Genomic DNA, 20,000 nt, shown 5'->3' on the forward strand with positions numbered 1-20,000 from the left:
CTCCTTTAGCTCTGTGCTAGCCTAGCGCCCGTGGCGTGACAGGAGTCTAAATCGCTCTTAAAACAACGTTTGGCCCCGTTCTGCTGAAAGATAAGAGTGAATGTAGCCTTCGCTACACACGCACACACAAACATACACACACACACACACACACACACACACACACACACACACACGCACGCGCACACACACACAGACACACAAAAACATACAGCTGAAAGCTAGGAATCCTTTTATTTTCTCCCCCATGTCTCCCCCGCTCCATATGTGTACTCTGTATTTCCCCACGAACCGCGCGCAGGCAGGCGGAGCTGATGTATGCCGCGCGTCTGTAATCAGCGTTTCAGCGACGCCCGCAGACGGAGCGCGAGAAGCGCGGCGTGGATTTGGGTCGCGGGCTTGGCACGCGGTCGGACGGGAGCCTTCCGGCACGAAAGGAAGGTTCTGTCGAACGCGGGGCGCACCCCGAGCCTCTGGGCTTCATTAGCTGCTGGAGGTGATTGACTATGCATCTGCTCTTCAGACTCAGGCCTAAACTACAGACAGAGCTTCAATTTGTTAAACTGGAATCAATTTGTCTGAAATCCCACCCCCTACCTCGCTCCCCCCCCCCCCCCTCCCACACACACACACACACACACAAACACAAACACACACCTCCCACCCTGGCTGTTCATTCCTGTAAACAAATATGCAAACGAGCTGGAGCTCATGTTAATTCTCTTCCTCCTCCTGAAGTCGCTGTTATGCGACGCCCAATCAGAGCGTACTGGATAGACGGGGTCATGCTTTCCGCGGTTCGGTCGTGAGCGGGGGGGGGGGTTGGGGGGGGGGGGTTTGGGTGCTTTCCGCATCAAACTCGACCAATTAACACGCGGGTTCAGATTGCAGGCGACGCCCCTCACACTTGACCCATTGATTCTCAGGTCACATGACCAAAGGTCAACACACACACACGCACAAACACACACACACGCACACACAGACATGCACACGCACACACAGACACATGCACACATGCACACACACGCACACACAGACATACACACACACACAGACGTACACACACACACACACACACATACCTCCTATTCCCACTTGTGGGAAAGGACTGGTGCTACAGACACAGCAGAGTTCACGCTGGAGAGGGTCTGTAAGCGATCACTAGCATAAACACCCCCTGCTGCACCTGAGCCATCTCAGCCAATCACTGACTGATCACCCGATTACGCGAAATTCCACGTCTTTTAAAGGCGCAATTAAGACGCATTCACCTGTTTCATTCAGCAGTATTCACCGCACTGTATGGGTAATACACAAATACCTACCAACAGGGAAATAAGACTTAAGACGTGGGGATTTGGGGATTTCTGTACTTACAGACGCAAGACATACCGAAATCAGAAAAGCCCAGAGAATTTTTTTTTTTTTTTACTGTGGACTAACCAAAAAAAAAAACCCCCCCACAAAATGTCAACTAGATTTGATAGAGAACCTTTAAGTCACACAGAGAACACAGGGGCCCTGTCTGAGCCCTGCTACTGCTGATTTAACACTTCTGAGTTTGATTTAGCTTTTACTCTGAGATTGCACAGCCTGTCCGCTCCATGGCTTTGAGTAAGGGTGGGGCACACCAGGAGGGAAAATCTGTCTGGGATCCCACGCCAAGTTCTGCTCTTAATTATCTAATTATCCCAATCGTTCATTTGATCTGACATTTTTAATAAAGTAATGAGCTGCAGTTGCAGCCTGGGTGGAAATGTTTCACAGCAAACTGATCCAGGACAGGTGGCTACAGGGCTTTATTTATTTATTTATTTATTTATCATTTTTACATTTTTAAAAAATATAAATTTGGAACCCCTGAGCATGTCCAATTCCCGCCCTAATATGAAACTGCCCAACTGTCTGGAACTGCACCCGTGTCCCCACGCAAACCCCACTGCCAGTTTGGGAGAGTGCAGACGGCCGCAGTTCCCCTCCGAAACACACGGTGCCGCCAGCTGCTTCTTTTCACACCGCAGACTGCAGCCGAGCTCTCACAGAGTGGAGTCGGAGGAAGACCTCTCATATGCCACTTTCGCATACAGTCCCCCTAATTGACCAGTGTTGAAATGCGGACCCTTAACCGGCTCAGCCTTCTCGTAACCTGGGTGACACAACCACCAATCACGCGTGACCATGTGGGGCTATTGGCCACAGTCAGCACCGGCGCGGTCCGGATTCGACCCGAAGGCTGCGAAGGCCACCTCTCTCACCTGATGCACCTCTCTCACCTGTTCAGCCACAGCCACACAGGCGCACGCCACATTCCGCACACACTGCAGGGGTCAGGCGCAGGCCCTCCTGATCCTGGGGTTAGAGGTCACGTCTCAAGGTCACGGATGCGGCGTACGCATTGGGACGTTAAAGGGTTTCGTGTTTCCTGTCGGCATCGCTCTCTCTTCCAGTCCGCATGCTGCCTCATTCTGCATTCCGCTGATGTCCTGATTCAGGAAACAACCCAGCGCCCCGCCCGCCACTGCACAGGGGCTTCACTTCTCCTCTTCACTGCTTATCTGAGCTCTGTTAATTAGGACATCCACCTTTTACCTGCTCATGTCTCACCTCTTTCACCAGAACTGAAACATATTCCTCCGCCGTTCACCTGGTTTTACCTTGTGCACTGGAGAATGTGCTGGTTTTATGGGAAATATTGCTTCATGCATTATTGTTTGGTTGCACAGTACACTAAAACACTTTTGTAGCGTATGCTGTACTTTATCACAGGTGTCCAGCTTGATAATCACTGTTACCGGCTGTTTTCTGTGCGCTCTTACTGCTCGGATGATGAACGTTTATGCTTCTCCCCGCGCTGGCCTTTAAAGTGGCTGTAGATAAGCGTGTTGGCCAGGTAAATAATATGATCAACGATCTGCTCTGCACTTTATTTCCTGCTTTGCTTAAATATTGCTGTCCCGTTTTACGTTGTTTACATGGTGATGCGTGTCCTCAAACAGCGCTGCTTCACGCGATGCGCGTTTCCGTGGGTACGGGCCGTGTGGTGCGTTTCCGTGGGTACGGGCCGACGGTGCGTTTCCGTGGGTACGGGCCGGCGGTGCGTTTCCGTGGGTACGGGCCGGCGGTGCGTTTCCGTGGGTACGGGCCGTGTGGTGCTTTTCCGTGGGTACGGGCCGGCGGTGCGTTTCCGTGGGTACGGGCCGTGTGGTGCGTTTCCGTGGGTACGGGCCGGCGGTGCGTTTCCGTGGGTACGGGCCGGCGGTGCGTTTCCGTGGGTACGGGCCGGCGGTGCGTTTCCGTGGGTACGGGCCGGCGGTGCCTTTCCGTGGGTACGGGCCGTGTGGTGCTTTTCCGTGGGTACGGGCCGGCGGTGCGTTTCCGTGGGTACGGGCTGGCTCAGTCAAAGCCTGGACTGACGTGAGTAATGATGTAGAAACTGCACATTTCTGTAACTTTCTCCGCAGTGGAACAGGCCTGTATCCGCTCCGCCCAGCCGCCTGGCTCCACGTCCAGGTCCAGCGCTCTCGCACCCCCCCCCCCCCCCCCGATCGTTCTCTCCGCGCGGAAGTGGCGCTAAAGAGGCGTTGTGAATAATTAGCGGTGACGGCGGCCCGGGGGGGGCGTGGGCGTCACGCTCCGCGCCCCACCGTCATGTCCCGTGTAACTGCCGGGGGCGGCGACGTTTTTTTGGGCGGCGGCGCGGTCGTCGGCGAGCGCTGAGAAGCACGACGCCTCTCCCCCGACAGTCCCGCCCCAGCGTTTCCCTCCAAAAACAGCCCGCGGGCCGACACCCCCGATAACCCCCCCCACCCCCTCCAAATTAGACACGCTGGCTGTTCTGTTTTCCATCCAGTCATCCCCGCCCCCTCCCCCCCCAGGTAGAAAATGAAATCGGGCCTAATTACTCTGGGAGTAGCTCAGCGGATTCCAGCGTCGGGGGGGCGTGGCCGCGAAGGCCGAGGCGGTGGATTGAGCCGTGGGGATGGGTGGGGGGGGGGGGGGGGGGGGGGGGCAGGGGGGCAGAGTCTAAGGGAAGGAGGCCAAACGGGCCTGTCGGCCCCCGAACGCGACCGGCGACGTGGTCCAAGCGCCAGAACCCTGCTTTCATTTCTCACAGAAATATTCTCCTTTACATCAGCGGGGGTCGAGCGGGAAATCGGAATAATAACTACAGAGGGAAACGCGCAGAGTTTGGCACGTTTTTCCCAAGGAAGAGTGAATTCATTACAGCCTCAATGACACGACATAAATTTGAGAATCAATACTCGGGTTGGGGCTGTAAACAGTGTGTCTGCATGAGTACAGGAAGCTGTTTAATCTGCAAACACGCTGCGGATGATGAACTGATCCGTGAACACACAGTCTCAGGTAACCTGTGCTACAGGTGCTGTGGATTCCCCGTGTGATGTCATTTGGCACAGTTATATCTGCCCATAGCTAACAGCTGATCATTAACTTGTGCACCCTGCAGACTAAACCTGAGTCACTGTGTACCCCACACAGAACCCTAACCCTAATCCTGAGTCACTGTGTACCCCACACAGAACCCTAACCCTAATCCTGAGTCACTGTGTACCCCACACAGAACCCTAACCCTAATCCTGAGTCACGGTGTACCCCACATAGAACCCTAACCCTAATCCTGAGTCACTGTGCAGAGACTAACGCAGTGATTGACATGATTGGCAGGATATGACATAATGCTATTTGACCCCCCTGCCTAACGAATTTGACCCCCCTGCCTTTCCCTCAGAACCCCGCGCGTCTCGTTCCGAATGGGGGCAGAAACACGAGCGGTCACACGAGCGGTCACACGAGCGGTCACACGAGCGGTCACACGAGCGGTCACACGAGCGGCTTCCTGGCGTCGGGGCGTGATGCAGCCGCGAGGAGTGGCTGGTCTGACATCACAGGGACAGAGAGAGAGAGGGGGATTAAGGCGCGGCGTTTCAGCTTCGTCTTATAGCCGTGCGGCGCTGCGGGGTTTTAGAATCGCAGCAGCGAAGGTTCTTCAGCCTCACCAGGGTCCTCCTCCTCCTCCTCTTCCTCCCGCTCTTCCTCCTCCCCCTGCGGGCCCATGGCCTCCTCCTCTTCCCCCCGCTCTTCCTCCCCCCCCTGCGGGCCGGTGGCGGTGTGCGTGGCGGCGCGGCGTAGCGGCACACGGTGTCCACGCCGTGCCGGGTCGCTCATTTGCATAAGAACAGGACGTGCGCAGCGGGAACGCCGAGCCCCTCGGGCCTCCCGGCAGGAAGCGGGACGCTCACTGCAGCCGGCGAGAGGGGGACGAATCACAGGCATTTAGGGCCCGGGGGGTGGGGGGGGCGGGCGGGGGGATGTGGGGGCAGGCAGGGGGGTGTGGGGGGGGGCCCGGGGGGGTGGGGGCGTGGGGGGGGGCCGGGGGGGGGGGGGCGGGGGGCTGACGGTTAACAGTACGTGACGTGCTTAGGCGTGAGCGTGGTGCCGCCACCTGACTGCCCCCCCCCCCCCCCCAGCCTTATTGTAAATGTGCGCTCCCCTGGGCCCACAATGTTGCATGAGCACTGACTGTGTGATGCTCTGTGTGTGTGAGACGCTGTGTGTGTGTGTGTTAGTGTATGTGTGTATTAGTGTGTGTGTGTGAGACGCTCTGTGTGTGTGCGTGTGTGACACTGTGTGTGTGTGTGTATTAGTGTGTGTGCGTGTGTGACACTGTGTGTGTGTGTGTATTAGTGTGTGTGCGTGTGCGTGTGTCGCTCTGTGTGTGTGTGTGTGTGTGTGACGCTCTGTGTGTGTGTGTGTGCGTGTGACGCTCTGTGTGTGTGTGTGTGTGTGTGTGTATTAGTGTGTGTGTGCGTGTGTGACGCTCTGTGTGTATTAGTGTGTGTGTGTGTGTGTGTGTGACGCTGTGTGTGTGTGTGTGTGTGTGTGACGCTCTGTGTGTATTAGTGTGTGTGTGTGTGCGTGTGTGACACTGTGTGTGTGTGTGTGTGACAGTGTGTGTGTGTGTGTGTGTGTGTGTGTGTGTGTGTGTGTGACGCTCTGTGTGTTTCTGTCTCCAGGAGCGCCATGACTGCTGACTTTGTGTACTGGCTGAGTGGCGGGTCGGAGCGGAGTGTGAGCGGCGTGATCAAGCGCTATTGGCAGGTGAGAACGGATGGCCCAGGGTGGGGGGGGTCTGCGGGGGGGGGGGGGGCGTGGCCAATCAAAGGGCCCGTGAGGGATTAGGGCCTGAGAGACGTCCCCCAGCACAGCGCTCAGCGCTGAAGAGTTTATAATGGAGTACGCGGAACTCTGCCCCGCACCGAATTCCAGGAGCCCACTGAGGAGTCCCCCCACAAAACGCCCCCAGAATTCGTCCTGTGCTTTTGTTAGTCGCGTATTTTACAGCACCCCCACCCCCCCCCCAAACCCCCCACCCCATTCACAGTATATCATCCCCTGTATATCACATGGACGGTCCTGCGGCAGTGCTGGCCCAGGAGTCTCAGACACATCCGGGCTAGGGAGCGTGTGAAAAGAGACGAGCTTTAATTAGAGCGGAGCTCCTGAAGTATGAACCCGTCAGGACCAGAGGTCACTCCCGACCCCTAACCCGGGAGCGGCCGGACGTCTGCAAAACCCATGGAATTCTAAGAATGTGAGTCCCGCTACGCTGCTGTAACCTGATTTTGACTTTTTATTTATTTATTTATTTTTTTAAGCAGGCCACTCTGTCTTTGTAGCAATAAACCCTTCGCTTAAACGGGCCGATAATGAAGGCGGCCGCAAGCGGAATGCCATCCCGGCGTTCCTTATTTTTTCTCCCGCGTCAGCGTTCCGGATGATGAATCTCCTTCCCATCGATCTGGCCTTTCGGCCCCCCGCTCCCTCAGACTCCCTCGCCTCGCGCTGTCATTTCCGTCCACAAAACCGGGGATCGTCCCGCTCGGTAGTATTTAGCAATAGCGCTAAAGACACGTCCCCCAATTCTGACAGTAGGCCAATTAGGATTTTTGTAAAGAATTTCGTTAAAATAAAGTGGCGAGTGAGATTTGTTTGAGTTTAGCTCTCTCGTGTTCGAGCCCATGACAGTGCGAAGCGTAATCATGGGTAACGATGCAGGTTACTTCTGACTTCACACGCTGTTTAATCGACCAGCCCACAAAAATATATTTTTCCCCATATATTGCTGTTCTCATAATACTTTCAGCATTTTAACTAAACTGCACATACCAATGATGGCAATAAAACATAAACACGGACTAACCTGTGAAATCAGAAACTGTTACAATTTAAATGTTCAACATGTTTCCATTTCTACTGAGAAATGTATTGAATAACATGTAGAAATATATCGCTATTGCAATATACTAATTGTCACTTCTTTGGTCTCATTGGTGTTGGATCGGGGTGCCTCCATGTATCTAAATGTTTTATAATCACTACATAAGAGTGCAACAGATTCATATTTCACACGTTCTGCTATATACAAAAAACAGGTCGTGTTGAAAGCATGTAAATTCAAATAGTAAATTTTCCTGGATAGTACATAAAAAATATAAATGAAACAGTTGATTGGGTGTGCTACATGCCTACAGAGTCACTTAACGCCGTCTGATTGATTAATGAGAAATCGCTTAACTGCACACACGCTTTCAACCACCAGCCTCCAGCATTCACAGCTCAAACGGTGCGTTTCACAGGGATGCTAATTTCACGCTGATAGCGCGCTACTGCAGGTTCAGGCCTGTTCGCCCGCGATGGAAAAGCGAACGCTGTCCCAGTCCGCAGGACTCGTACCAGCCCACTTCCCTCCTGAAAACCACGGCCTTAAGTCGCAAGGACGATTAAAGCAAACAAATGTTGCGCATTTGCACCCGAAAATTTTAAAGGAGGGACCGCGTTCCTTAAGCAGGAGAACAGCCCTGCGCCTCAGCTACAGTGCGTGTGTGTGTGTGTGTGTGTGTGCGTGTGTGTGTGTGCGTGTGTGCGTGTGTGTGTGTGCGTGTGTGCGTGTGTGCGTGTGTGTGTGTGCGTGTGTGCATGTGTGTGCGTGCGTGCGTGTGAGTGCCTGCGTGCCTGTGTGTGCGTGCGTGCGTGCGAGAGTGCGTGCGTGCCTGTGTGTGTGCGTGCGTGCGTGAGTGCGTGCGTGCGAGAGTGCGTGCCTGTGTGTGCGTGTCTGTGTGTGTGTGCCTGTGTGCGCGCGTGCGTGTCTGTGTGTGTGTGCGTGTGTGCGTGCGTGCGTGCCTGCGTGCCTGCGTGCCTGCGTGCCTGCGTGCCTGTGTGTGCGTGTCTGTGTGTGCGTGTCTGTGTGTGCGTGCCTGTGTGCGTGCGTGCGTGCGAGAGTGCGTGCGTGCCTGCGTGCGTGAGTGAGCGGCACGGCGAGCTTTCCCACCGGGGTTCGCTCCCAGTTCGCCCGCGGAAGGTTCCAGAGTTTTTCATCCTGAAGGTGAACGCGAGGGCCTTGATCCTGAAAGGGGGGAGCGTCTGCATCCGCGCCGAAACCTGCACTCCCCGGGCGGGGGATCGGGGGGGAGGGGGGGCGGGGGCGAGGGCGGCCCTCTGTCTACATCAAGCGCCCGCCGCTCGCTTCATTTCCATCCCGCGCGGATTCTGCTCCAGCTCCACGCACCTCGCAGTGTTCCGTCCTCAAAAGAGGTGCGCTTCTCACCCCCCCTCCCCTTCTCCCCACCCCTCTCCCCCCTCCCCCGTGGGCTTCACGTCTCTCCATGAAAGGTCTGGAGTACAATAGGAGCAGGTCCACTGGGGAGGCCTGCTCGGTGACTGTAGGGATGGGGGGGGGGGGGGGGGGGGTAGACTCACACAGCCTCCTCCAATACAAATGTGAAAGGGGAGATTATTTTATTTTCCAGGCAAATGTCACCTTGTGTTAAACGACAGGAAGAGACGAGAAGGAGGAGTGACACGCACATCTACTCCAGAATCGCAGTTACAGAAACCTCGGGAGCTCCACGGGGGTCCTCACTGCCGCACTCACTAACAGCATTTACATCCACGTTTCAGACTTTTAGTTTTGATTACGTCTGATGGAAATGCACGCAGCACACGCGAAAGATCTCATATTATCCATGTTTCTTAGTGTTTTTATATCAGACACTTTCACCCCCCCACCCCCATACAGGTGATGTAAGGGCTCACCATGGCTGTTTATTTCGGCTTTAACTGATGGAGGGATACAGTCAGACACATGTGTGATCTGACTCAGTAGATCGCTGCTCTACTGCTGTTTTTGTAAGCTGTACCTTCTTGCAGAACTCATGAGACTAAACACTGTCTCCCCTCTACTACAAGTTAAGCACGTGCGTTTAAAAATAAACTATTTTTACGTCATTATTTATTAAAAACAAGCAATTTGGAAGTGTCCCTTAAAGAGTTGGGGGGTGAGGCTCTCTCCACACGCTTCCCTGGGGTGTGCGGTCTTTCTGGTCGAATATTCACACCGTGACCAGTTCCCTCATCAGCAAACATTTGTGGAAATCCTTTAAAACCCAAAGCAAAATGGTGACAGAGGCCAGATCGTGACCGGCTTGATTCGGGGTGACAGGCGTGTAAAACTCCAGTCCTGGTGGGCCGGTGTGCACACGCTGCTTTTCGTTCCAACCCCTTATTTATAGCTTCCTTCTTAAAAAATATCTGTATACAGAAATGCTGGCTCACGCAAATATCAATCCACAATAAAAAAATTATATTAAAATAAATAAAGATTCATTTAAAAAAAAAAAAACATTTCCACACAAGGATAGATGTGCAATCCGCAGGTGCAGTCCTTGACTTTATGAGAAATGTCAGATGATGTCATAAACGACTGGGCTGACTGAGTAATGCAGATCAGGAGCTGGTGGGAAGTCCTGACGTGGACTGCCCCTGGCACATGGACTGCCCTGGAAGTCCGGAGACAGAGGGGCTGCCCTCTGCGAGAGGCACTGACTCAGATAAACTGCGCTTCTCATGCCCTTTGAGCTGTATTAAATTTAAACCTGATAATGCCAGACAACGCAATCAGTGTTTGACCCCCCCCCGGCCCCCCAGCCCACCTGCTGCAGACGCCATCCTCCTCATTTCTAACCTGTCTGCCCGGCAAATTGGCCTGAATTTATCTGTCGCTTCTCATCGGCGCGCGAGAATCTCCGCTTTGGATTTCAATCAGCGCACGTGAGAGAGAGAGAGAGAGAGAGAGAGCGAGAGAGAGAGGGAGAGAGAGAACAAACAAGCGGGCGAGAGAGAGAGAGAGCAGGCGAGTCAGTGGGCGAGAGAGAGAGCGAACAAGTAGACGAGAGAGAGAGAGAGTGGGCGAGCGAGACTGTGAGCGAGAGAGAGAGAGCGGGCGAGCCAGAGAGCGAGAGAGAGAGAGTGGGCGAGCGAGACTGTGAGCGAGAGAGAGAGTGGGCGAGCAAGACTGCGAGCGAGTGAGAGAGAGAGAGTGAGAGAGAGCGGGCGAGCGAGACTGTGAGAGAGAGTGAGAGAGAGAGAGAGCGGGCGAGCGAGACTGCGAGAGAGAGTGAGAGAGAGAGAGAGCGGGCGAGCGAGACTGCGAGCGAGTGAGAGAGAGAGAGAGAGAGAGAGAGTGGGTGAGAGAAAGTGGGCGAGCGAGACTGCGAGAGAGTGAGAGAGAGAGAGAGCGGGCGAGCGAGACTGCGAGCAAGTGAGTGAGAGAGAGAGAGAGCGGGCGAGCCAGCCGCCGTGCGATGCTAGCCCTCTCCAGACGAGCGGCGTTACGGAGCCTCAGCCTCCACACACCGCAGCGCCGGAACAAAACCGGATCAAAAACACAGCTCAAATTAAATCACCCCGGCAGAGTGACTCACGCGCGTCAGAGCAGGCGTACCCCAAAACCACAGCACACACCCCCACCCCCCCCCCACCCCGAGCTGCTGGGGTCATCACTGCTCTGCCCCTCCCCCACCCCGAGCTGCTGGGGTCATCACTGCTCTGCCCCCCCGCCCAACCCCCACCCCGAGCTGGTACACAAACACCAGGACAAGCTCCAGCCAATCAGGATCCTTCCAAAAAAAAAAAGAGCATGTATAACGCAGCGAGGGGGTCTGGGGGCCCCGTTAAAAACCCTCAAACTGAAATAATCACCCCGATCGGCGGCGTCCCGGAGCAGGCAGACCCCCTCTCCTCTCGACCAGTAATAACCTCCCCCCTCGGAGGGGGAGGAGCCTGTGTTTCACCTTCTCTCAGACTGACTGTCACAGGAAGAAAATTACCAAACGGTAAAAAAACCGCCATTTTTACTGTCCTCAGACGATCAAAGAAACTCGCGATGCTCTGCGTTATGAGTCAGAGAGACCGGCTTCGCCGACCGGGAGGCGGACGCGTCTGATTTAAAGCTAAAGAAATGAGTATGCGTTATCGCCACATCCAGGGCCGGCAGACGCACGAGGATCTGGGAGAGCGCGGCGCTTTAGTCATTCTGCGAGGGCGAGGGACTGGAGGGAGGGAAGTGAACGGAGGTGTGTTTGGATCCGCAGGCGATGCTGGAGCAGGCCGTCGCCCGGGAGGACGGATTCTCCGTCATGTACACCCCCTGCCAGGCGGCACCCACCGAGGAGGGAATCGAAAAGATGATGGAGGCCTTCCGGAAGAAGCACCCCGCGTTCACGCAGTACCTGTTCACAGGTACGGGGTTAGGCACGGCCGGGGGAGTACCTGTTCACAGGTACGGGATTAGGCAGGGCCGGGGGGAGTACCTGTATGGGATTAGGCGCGGCCGGGGGGAGTACCTGTATGGGATTAGGCAGGGCCGGGGGGAGTACCTGTTCACAGGTACGGGATTAGGCAGGGCCGGGGGGAGTACCTGTTCACAGGTACGGGATTAGGCAGGGCCGGGGGGAGTACCTGTCACAGGTACGGGATTAGGCAGGGCCGGGGGGAGTACCTGTTCACAGGTACGGGATTAGGCAGGGCCGGGGGGAGTACCTGTCACAGGTACGGGATTAGGCGCGGCCGGGGGGAGTACCTGTTCACAGGTACGGGATTAGGCAGGGCCGGGGGGAGTACCTGTTCACAGGTATGGGATTAGGCAGGGTCGGGGGGAGTACCTGTTCACAGGTATGGGATTAGGCAGAGTCGGGGGGAGTACCTGTTCACAGGTATGGGATTAGGCAGGGTCGGGGGGAGTACCTGTTCACAGGTACGGGATTAGGCAGGGTCGGGGGGAGTACCTGTTCACAGGTACGGGATTAGGCGCGGCCGGGGGGAGTACCTGTCACAGGTACGGGATTAGGCAGGGCCGGGGGGAGTACCTGTCACAGGTACGGGATTAGGCGCGGCCGGTGGGGGGGCATCGTGGGAGGAGCGCACGGAATCGGACACGCCGCACTCCAGAGGTCATGTGACAGCGGGTAAACGCGTACACCGCAGAGACGTCTGATTGGTCAGCAGCACTGTTGAGCAAACAGGGCCTTTCTGAGCAGTGTTCAGCAACTTCACTTAGCCTGCATCTGTCTCGGAAAAATCCATAACCTTCCACAGAACACCAGCACCGAAACCAAGACCTGCAGCGGTACATTTCAGATCAGACAAACATCCCTCCCTCTGCCCAAACTGTAAACGGGTAGTTAAACTACACAAACATTCAACCCAGTTCTCTGTCTATAAATATATTATAAATAACTATAAAGCACAATTATATAAACATCCAATCCAACGCTCTCTATATAAACATATAGCACAACTACACAAACATCCAATCCAGTGCTTTGTCTGTAAACATGTAGCAAAACTACGCAAAAGCCCCTCCCCCTCTTCCCCTGAGACAGGAAGTGGAGCTCAGTGCTCTTCCTGTTGACAGCAGGCCTTCTCTAAAGCGGTGAACCGATTCCAGTGCAGAGAGACAGTGGTTAGATCGCAGTGCGTTTCGGTCAGGGTGTCCAGGGAGCCAATCAGAGCGGAAGGTGGGCCGGGGGTGGGGGCGGGGGCGGGGGTATGGGGAGGGGGTCAGAGATGGATCAGGAGTTAAAAGGATGGTGTGCTCACCCGTATGGAACCTCGGAGGACCTCTATCCCAGCTCACCCGCTTTCTGCCTGCGGATAATGAGCTCAGCTGCTCAGACCCCCGGTCAGAGGTCACAGGTCACAGGTCACAGGTCAGCGAGGAGAAGGTTGTGATTTCTGAGCCAGCTTCATCCATAACTTGACCCAAAGAGACAGCGGCTATTTATAGATCTTTGAATTAAAACCATGAAAACATGAGCTTTACCCAGCTGCCGTACGGGGGTCATCGCTGATAACCCCGCCCACACCCGTAATGATAAAATACAAAGCCCAGTGTTCTGCTCATTTCCAGAGAGTCATAATGTGCAGTGACCTCCACATTTATGCACTGATGAGTAAAAAAAAAAAAGAAAATCGAAGATATAATTTAACCCTTGTGTGGCGCAGCTCGGGCTGGCGGAGGGGGGCGGGGCAGTCTGGAGCCACGCCCACTGGTTGAGCGGGTGCACACACACCTGGGTTGCTATTTTTACTATTTCAGTCTATTATTGTTACCGGGAACCTGTGAGAAAAGAACCGAGAGAAAAGGGAATTCTGGGATATTCAGCCACCAGGAAGGCTGAAGCTTGCCCTGAGGAGATGAGAAGAAGAACATCGTTGCCTCTGGCTCCAGTGCTTCAGTCAGATAGGAAACCAGACTCTATCTAAAATCTAAATTGGGTTTAAAATGAGCACATTGTTAGCACTAGCTACTCAGCTACAATGGCCATCATTGGACAAGTGCTAGAGAAGCTAGCAGAAGCGATACAGCCTGACAGACGTGTAAAAGGACACTGACTCCTGTCTCTGGTTCAGACGTTCAGCAAACGTGTAAAAGAACACTGACTCCTGTCTCTGGTTCAGACATTCAGCAAACGTGTAAAAGGACACTGACTCCTGTCTCTGGTTCAGACATTCAGGTTCAGGACAGATCACCTCCCTGCTTTTCCACTGCAGACCCCAGCGGGGGCCACCTCCTGCCCCAGACGACCGACTGGACAGGCCCCCCCTCCCAGAGGTACGCCCTGACCCTGGGGTTCAGGAGGCAGGAGGACGGGAACTTCCTGGACAAGCTGCTCACCAGGAAGTACCCCATTTTTACAGGTACGACACACCTGTCCCCCCCTCTGGAGAGGTGACGCCACCTGCTGGCAATGCTCACTCTCCACCAATCAGCAGCTGCAAGTAAACCTGGGTCAAGTTTGGATCTGAGATCCCATTCACTTCAATACTGGTAAAATTACAAAGCACTTCTGCAAATACTGGGGAATTTTCAACAACTCACATTCAACACGTTTCATTAAAACCGCGCAAATCTTAGGAAGCATGACATTTACAAGTAACAGTACGTACCCTAAGTATTTAAAATCAGGTATTCGACCCTGGTGCCTTAACCACTACTGCAGTGTAAACCAGAGTATAGTGTTGGGCAGTATAAAAGTGCAGCTAACTTGTACTTGGCTCAATAGTACAATGACTGTGCCACATCCGGTAATGAAACCTGCAACCTTCAGGTTACGAGGCCAGTTCCCTACTCGCTGCACTACCCCGTCACCTCAGACCGAGCCCTGAAACCACGCTGACAAAGCACAGAACAGCACACACACGCCATCAGGCCTGTTCACTTCCAGGAGAGAGTATTCTAGCCAATGAACCCGAGGACCACAATATATATATTTTAAAAAACAATGTAAGAAATGTTTTCCAAAACATAAATAAATGAAATTAAAGCCGCAAGCGGCGTTGGGAGGGGTCCAAGCATTGGCAGCATCGCGCCCCCTATGGAGCGATTTTAAAATGGCTGTGTCCTCATGGTCATACGCCTTCACCCAACATATGTACTGAATATTGTGATGATCGTATAAAAAATTGATGACTTGCGGCCAATTTTGTGCTGAGACGCTGGCTGATGACTTAGTTGCGTCGCCATGGATGTGTCCTGACAGCTTCACGTCAAGGCCTTGACTATGTCGTAACATTTAGATGGCATGGCGTAACACTTAGATGGCCGAGCGTGTATGTACAGCTGCAGCGCTTCCCTGCCGCAACTAAAAAAAGCGCCACACTAGTGTTGTCATGATAGAATAGAATAATAATTAGAAAAACAAATTCATGGTTTATGAACAACCTGGTTCATGAACAACCTTTAAGTTGAAGCCTCTGCAACATATGAATATGCAGAGGCCTATAGTGTTACAACACTGAACAATGGAGAAATATGTTAAATATATTTCTGAAATTGAACAGTTGTAAAGTAAATAATCTTTAAAACAGGTCTTTCACCTTTAAATAGATTTAAAAACAGCATATTGTAATAACAATACAGCATCTATCTATAATAAAATATTTCCAAATTGGAACACCTATTGCTACTGAAGTGAACTGAGTCAAAGCTTGCGCTGAATCAAAGAGCTGAGTGCACAAGCACAAGTCACCTCACTTGCCAACCTTAGTTGCTACTGCCTTCTAGCGAAGATTCTGACAAACTACACTTTTCATCCTCTAAATCAGTAATGCGGGAGACAATTTTCCCTGGCTTTTATATTTGACTCAAAACTACCGAACGTCGGAATATTCTAATACCGAACCGTTAATTTTTTTTCTTTTCTTTTTTTTTAAGTGCCGAGAAAGTGCTGAAGTTTTGGTATACTGTGCAACACTACGTCAGACACATATTCCAATCCATTGCTCAGTTTAGCAGAGAATGCACATTTCAGAGCGCCACAGAGACAGATAGAATAATAACACATGAATGCACATTTCAAATAATAACTACGACATTGAGAAAAAACGGAAAAAAGACCTTATATCAACTCGCGAATTGCGTGGTCCGCGCGAAGTAGACTACCGTTTTATTTATTTAGACATTGGCAAATAAGAAACGTTTTAGTTGCGTTGACCTATAAAACGCTATTCCAAAAGCAAAGTCAGACATGTTATACATCGTTAGAAAGCTTATAATCTCACCTACTGAATACATGAATTGTCAATCAAGCCAAATTGGACTAAGAAGAACGACAACGCCGTACGCAACAGGTGTGGTATTACGCACAGCTATTTTTGAAAAAATCCGACATTTCACAAACGGATTATCCAAGACAATATATGGCCACTCATTCGCAAAAGGGACATCTCTACGCGTAAAACCAATGGTATGATTGTATATTTATTCAATGTGTAGTCCCAGATATTGACTGTAGAATGACGTGGTAATTTTTTTAAAAAAAGTTAGTCTCGCTTATTTCGTCATTCAGTTAGCAGCGTTTTCACTGCTGTATTGGCATATTTTAGGGCTAATGTCGGGTTCATCTTGTTGCTACGGAATATTGCATTACATTACAGGCATTTGGCAGACGCTCTTATCCAGAGCGATGTACAACAAAATGTATAACCATAACCAGGAACAAGTGTGTCGAAAACCCTAGAGGGCAGTAGCCTACCGTTCTAAGTGCAGGGAACAACCGCATTGTTCAATTTAAACCCTGTAGGTTACACTGATTAACACTAACACAGACAAGAACAGCAACAACGCAGTCTATGAAAAAATTCAAGCAATAGTTAAGACGAGTTAAAACTAAGTCACCTACGAAACAACTACCTAGTTACAACCCTAAGCTTACAGTCAATTTAGAGATTAAATTGAGAATACGATTTCTCTCAGCATAATGACGGATTTAAAGACTAAACGAACTCACTCGATATTGTCTTCAAATTGACCGTATTATTTATTTTGACATTGGCAGACTACAGCATAAATTGCGTCTTTTGTTTATATTCAATATTAGTAATTGCAGCGAGAAACTGCAACTCTAGGTCGTTATGTGATGGTAGCAACGGAACGAAGCGGACTATATATGTATTAGGCTACCGTTATTATTTCATTATACCAGCGTGTTTTCGCGCGTTTGCACAGAAACTCAGAACCCATAAATAAAATGGTTTAGCTGTTTCTCAGCATAATGACGGATTTAAAGAGTAAACGAACTCACCTGTTATTGTCTTCAAATGGATCCATGTCAAAGAAAAGTAATGATTCATTCTCTCAAAGCTTTACCGTAGCGTATTATTTATGTAGACATTGGCAGAGTACAGTATAAACTGCGTCAGTTGTGAATATTCAATGTTAGAAATTGCAGCGAGAAACTGCAGCTGTAGACACAAGATAGTCTGTTATGTTATGGTAGCAACGGAACGAAGCGGACTATGTATGTATTACCGTCATTGTTTTATTATACCAGCGTGTTTTCGCGCGTGTGCACAGAAACTCAGAACCTATCAATAAAATGGTTTAACTATTTCTCAGCATAATGACAGATTCAAAGACTAAACGAACTCACCCGATACTGTCTTCAAATGGATCCATGCCAAAGAAAAGTAATTATTCATCCTCTCAGAAAGCTTTTACTGAAAAACTTTTGGTCGCCTATCCTAGCATGCACGCTAGGTGGCAGTGTCAGACCGTGCTTTCACTGATAAAAACTAGCGTCGCCATGGTTGTCGCTTGCCGTAAAGAAGTTTACTCGATGTCGTAATCGTTTGGATTTGGAGCTCCAGCTTTTCCGCACCCCACCTACTGAAAAAGTCCAAATGGTGTGCAAACCATATGGCGGACATAGGTGCTCCCAATAGGAAAGTTGTAGAGCACATTCAGATGCATCAGTCGATGAAGTTTTGTGTTGATCTGACTTACGGTGTGGGAGTTATGACCTTTTAAACTATGATCCTTTGTCATAGCGCCACCATCTGGCCGACATAGGTGATTTTTAGTGCCTGAGTAGTGGGGGGCCATAGGAACCCACCTACCAAAGTTGGTTGGTCTACAACTTATGGCTGCTGAGCCTCAGACATTTTAGCTGAGAAAACTGCCACGCCCCAACTAAAAAGTCTAAATGGCGGGCAAACAATATGGCGGACATAGGTGGGGCCAATGGCAAAGTTGTAGAGCACGTTCAGATGCATAGGTCGATGAAGTTTTGTGTTGATCTGACTTATGGTGTGGGAGTTATGGCCTTTTACGCAAAACCCTTTGTTATAGCGCCACCATCTGGCCGACGTACGTGGTTTTTAGTGCCTGAGTAGTGGGGGCCATAGGAACCCACCTGCCAAATTTGGTTGCTCCAGGACTTATGGTTGCTGAGCCTCAGACACTTTTAGCGGAGAAAAATAAGAATAATAATCCTAACAGATACAATAGGGTTCCACCAGCTTCGCTGCTTGGACCCCTAATAAAGTAGGCTGTCAGCATGTTTTGTGGAGAGAGGGGCCTTTTCGCCCTGTTTGGCAGGTGGAGCAGGCTGGGTAGACGGGGGGGGTGGGGGGGGTAGGTGGAGCAGGCTGGGTAGATGGGGGGGGCAGGTGGAGCAGGCTGGGTAGGCAGGGGACAGGAGGGGGGGCAGGGGAACCTATCGACTGCTGAGACTCAGTGTTTCTTAATTAACCTCAGCGTGTGGCGCACACAGATAAGGCAGCGGCTACGCGGCTGCGGGCGTGCGTGACCCCGCAGGGTCGGACGGGCTGCCATCAGGGTGATAACGGGGGGGGGGCAGAAAGAGGTGTGAAAAAAAAAATTAAAATCGATGCCTTGGTGAATTGTATCAAAGAAGAAAGACAGGGCGAGCGAGGGGGGGTGGGGGGGGGTCTTCAGAACAAATCAACGGCCTTCAGACGGAGGCTTAGAGCCCCAGCTTTCCCCAGAGCCCACCCCACCGCCGGCGGGTTTCTGAGTGACCGCACACCGCGTTTGGGTCCTGCCGCGGGAATACGGCGGGAATCTGGTGGGAATCTGGCAGGAATCTGGCGGGAATCAGGCGGGAATACGGCGGGAATCTGGTGGGAATCTGGAGGGAATACAGCGGGAATACGGCGGGAATCTGTGACAGTCTGAACACAAATACACACCAACGGGCACTCTCTCTTTCTTCTTCTGCGGTTCCTGCAGGAAGCAGGGCGCCGTTCGCGCCCCTGACCGTGGAGGACCTCCAGGGGATGACGGACAGCTTGGAGAGCAGGATTCTGCCCGTGTTAGACTTTCTCAAGTGCACCAAGCTCGCAGTGGGTATACGAGTGCGTTTTAAAACGGCGGCGTGGGCGGGGCTCCTGGACCGCTGACCCCGCCGTGACCTTTCGGGGGTGGCGCTTCTGCAGGACAGCGCCGGCTCCGGGAGGCGAGGCTGTAGATTCGCTGCATTTTTAATGAGGTATCCACATTACATCCAATCACATTGCACCTCACATCACGTGGGTTGACCAGGCAGTCTCATTCACAGCAACACGCATCACCAGCACCTTAGCACCAGAACTCAGGATACGCGCCGGATTGGTCCAAATACGATTCGAGCCGCACCGAGGGGTGGTCAGGGTCAGACTCCCTCGATATCGCACACGACTGTAAACGCTTCAGCATTCATCTATCCCACTGTACTCATAACATCCCATAATAAGCGCGTGGGAGGTACGAGCCGCCCCGCTGTAGCGCTGGTCGTCAGGAGGAACCGAACGCTGAGAGCAGCGGCTCGGAGAAACGGGATGCCCGTCTCAACAGACAGCAGCGCACAGTACGCGGGACAGCAGGACTCCGATTCGCTGACGGGGAGTAAACAGGGTCTTAGAGAACGTGAGCTCATTCGCCCTTCTGACTGCAACACTGCCTGACCCGGCCAAAGACGTTCAGAAAACAGCAAGTCAATCTGCAGCCGCAATAAAGCAACTTAACTACACTGACCGAAATACAGATCCTGAATGCATATAGATTACAGCTACAAGAGTGTCGTAAAAATAAATAAAAACCTAAAACCATAAATAATACCGTAAAAATCTGAATTAATACACGATCGATTTTTTTTCCCCACAGTCAGGGTGTGCTTCAAGTCACATGACCCACAATATGTGTGTCCCTAATTTTCCGCCATTGCAGTTCTTTTCACGCACACATCAAGCTGTGATTTACCCACCCCCGACCCCCCCCCCCCCGTCAAAGCAGGGAGCCGTAAACTGACAGATCACTGCCAGAGTCGTCTACCCAGTCAATCAAACACACAGGCGTG

The 20,000-nt window shown here is 52.1% G+C and overlaps 1 protein-coding gene across 1 annotated transcript in view; it reads left to right on the plus strand.

Moving 5' to 3' along the window:
• The window catches only part of LOC118225157 (spermatogenesis-associated protein 16-like), a 61,165-nt gene that overhangs the window by 28,742 nt on the left and 12,423 nt on the right, over positions 1-20,000 (plus strand). The window contains exons 5-8 of the mRNA XM_035413219.1: positions 6,039-6,123; positions 11,454-11,601; positions 13,915-14,061; positions 18,896-19,060. Of these exons, the coding sequence (XP_035269110.1) occupies positions 6,039-6,123; positions 11,454-11,601; positions 13,915-14,061; positions 18,896-19,060 (545 nt within the window). The remainder of the gene's footprint in view (positions 1-6,038; positions 6,124-11,453; positions 11,602-13,914; positions 14,062-18,895; positions 19,061-20,000) is intronic.

Source organism: Anguilla anguilla, chromosome 4 (genome assembly GCF_013347855.1).
Source record: "Anguilla anguilla isolate fAngAng1 chromosome 4, fAngAng1.pri, whole genome shotgun sequence".
Taxonomy (NCBI): domain Eukaryota; kingdom Metazoa; phylum Chordata; class Actinopteri; order Anguilliformes; family Anguillidae; genus Anguilla; species Anguilla anguilla.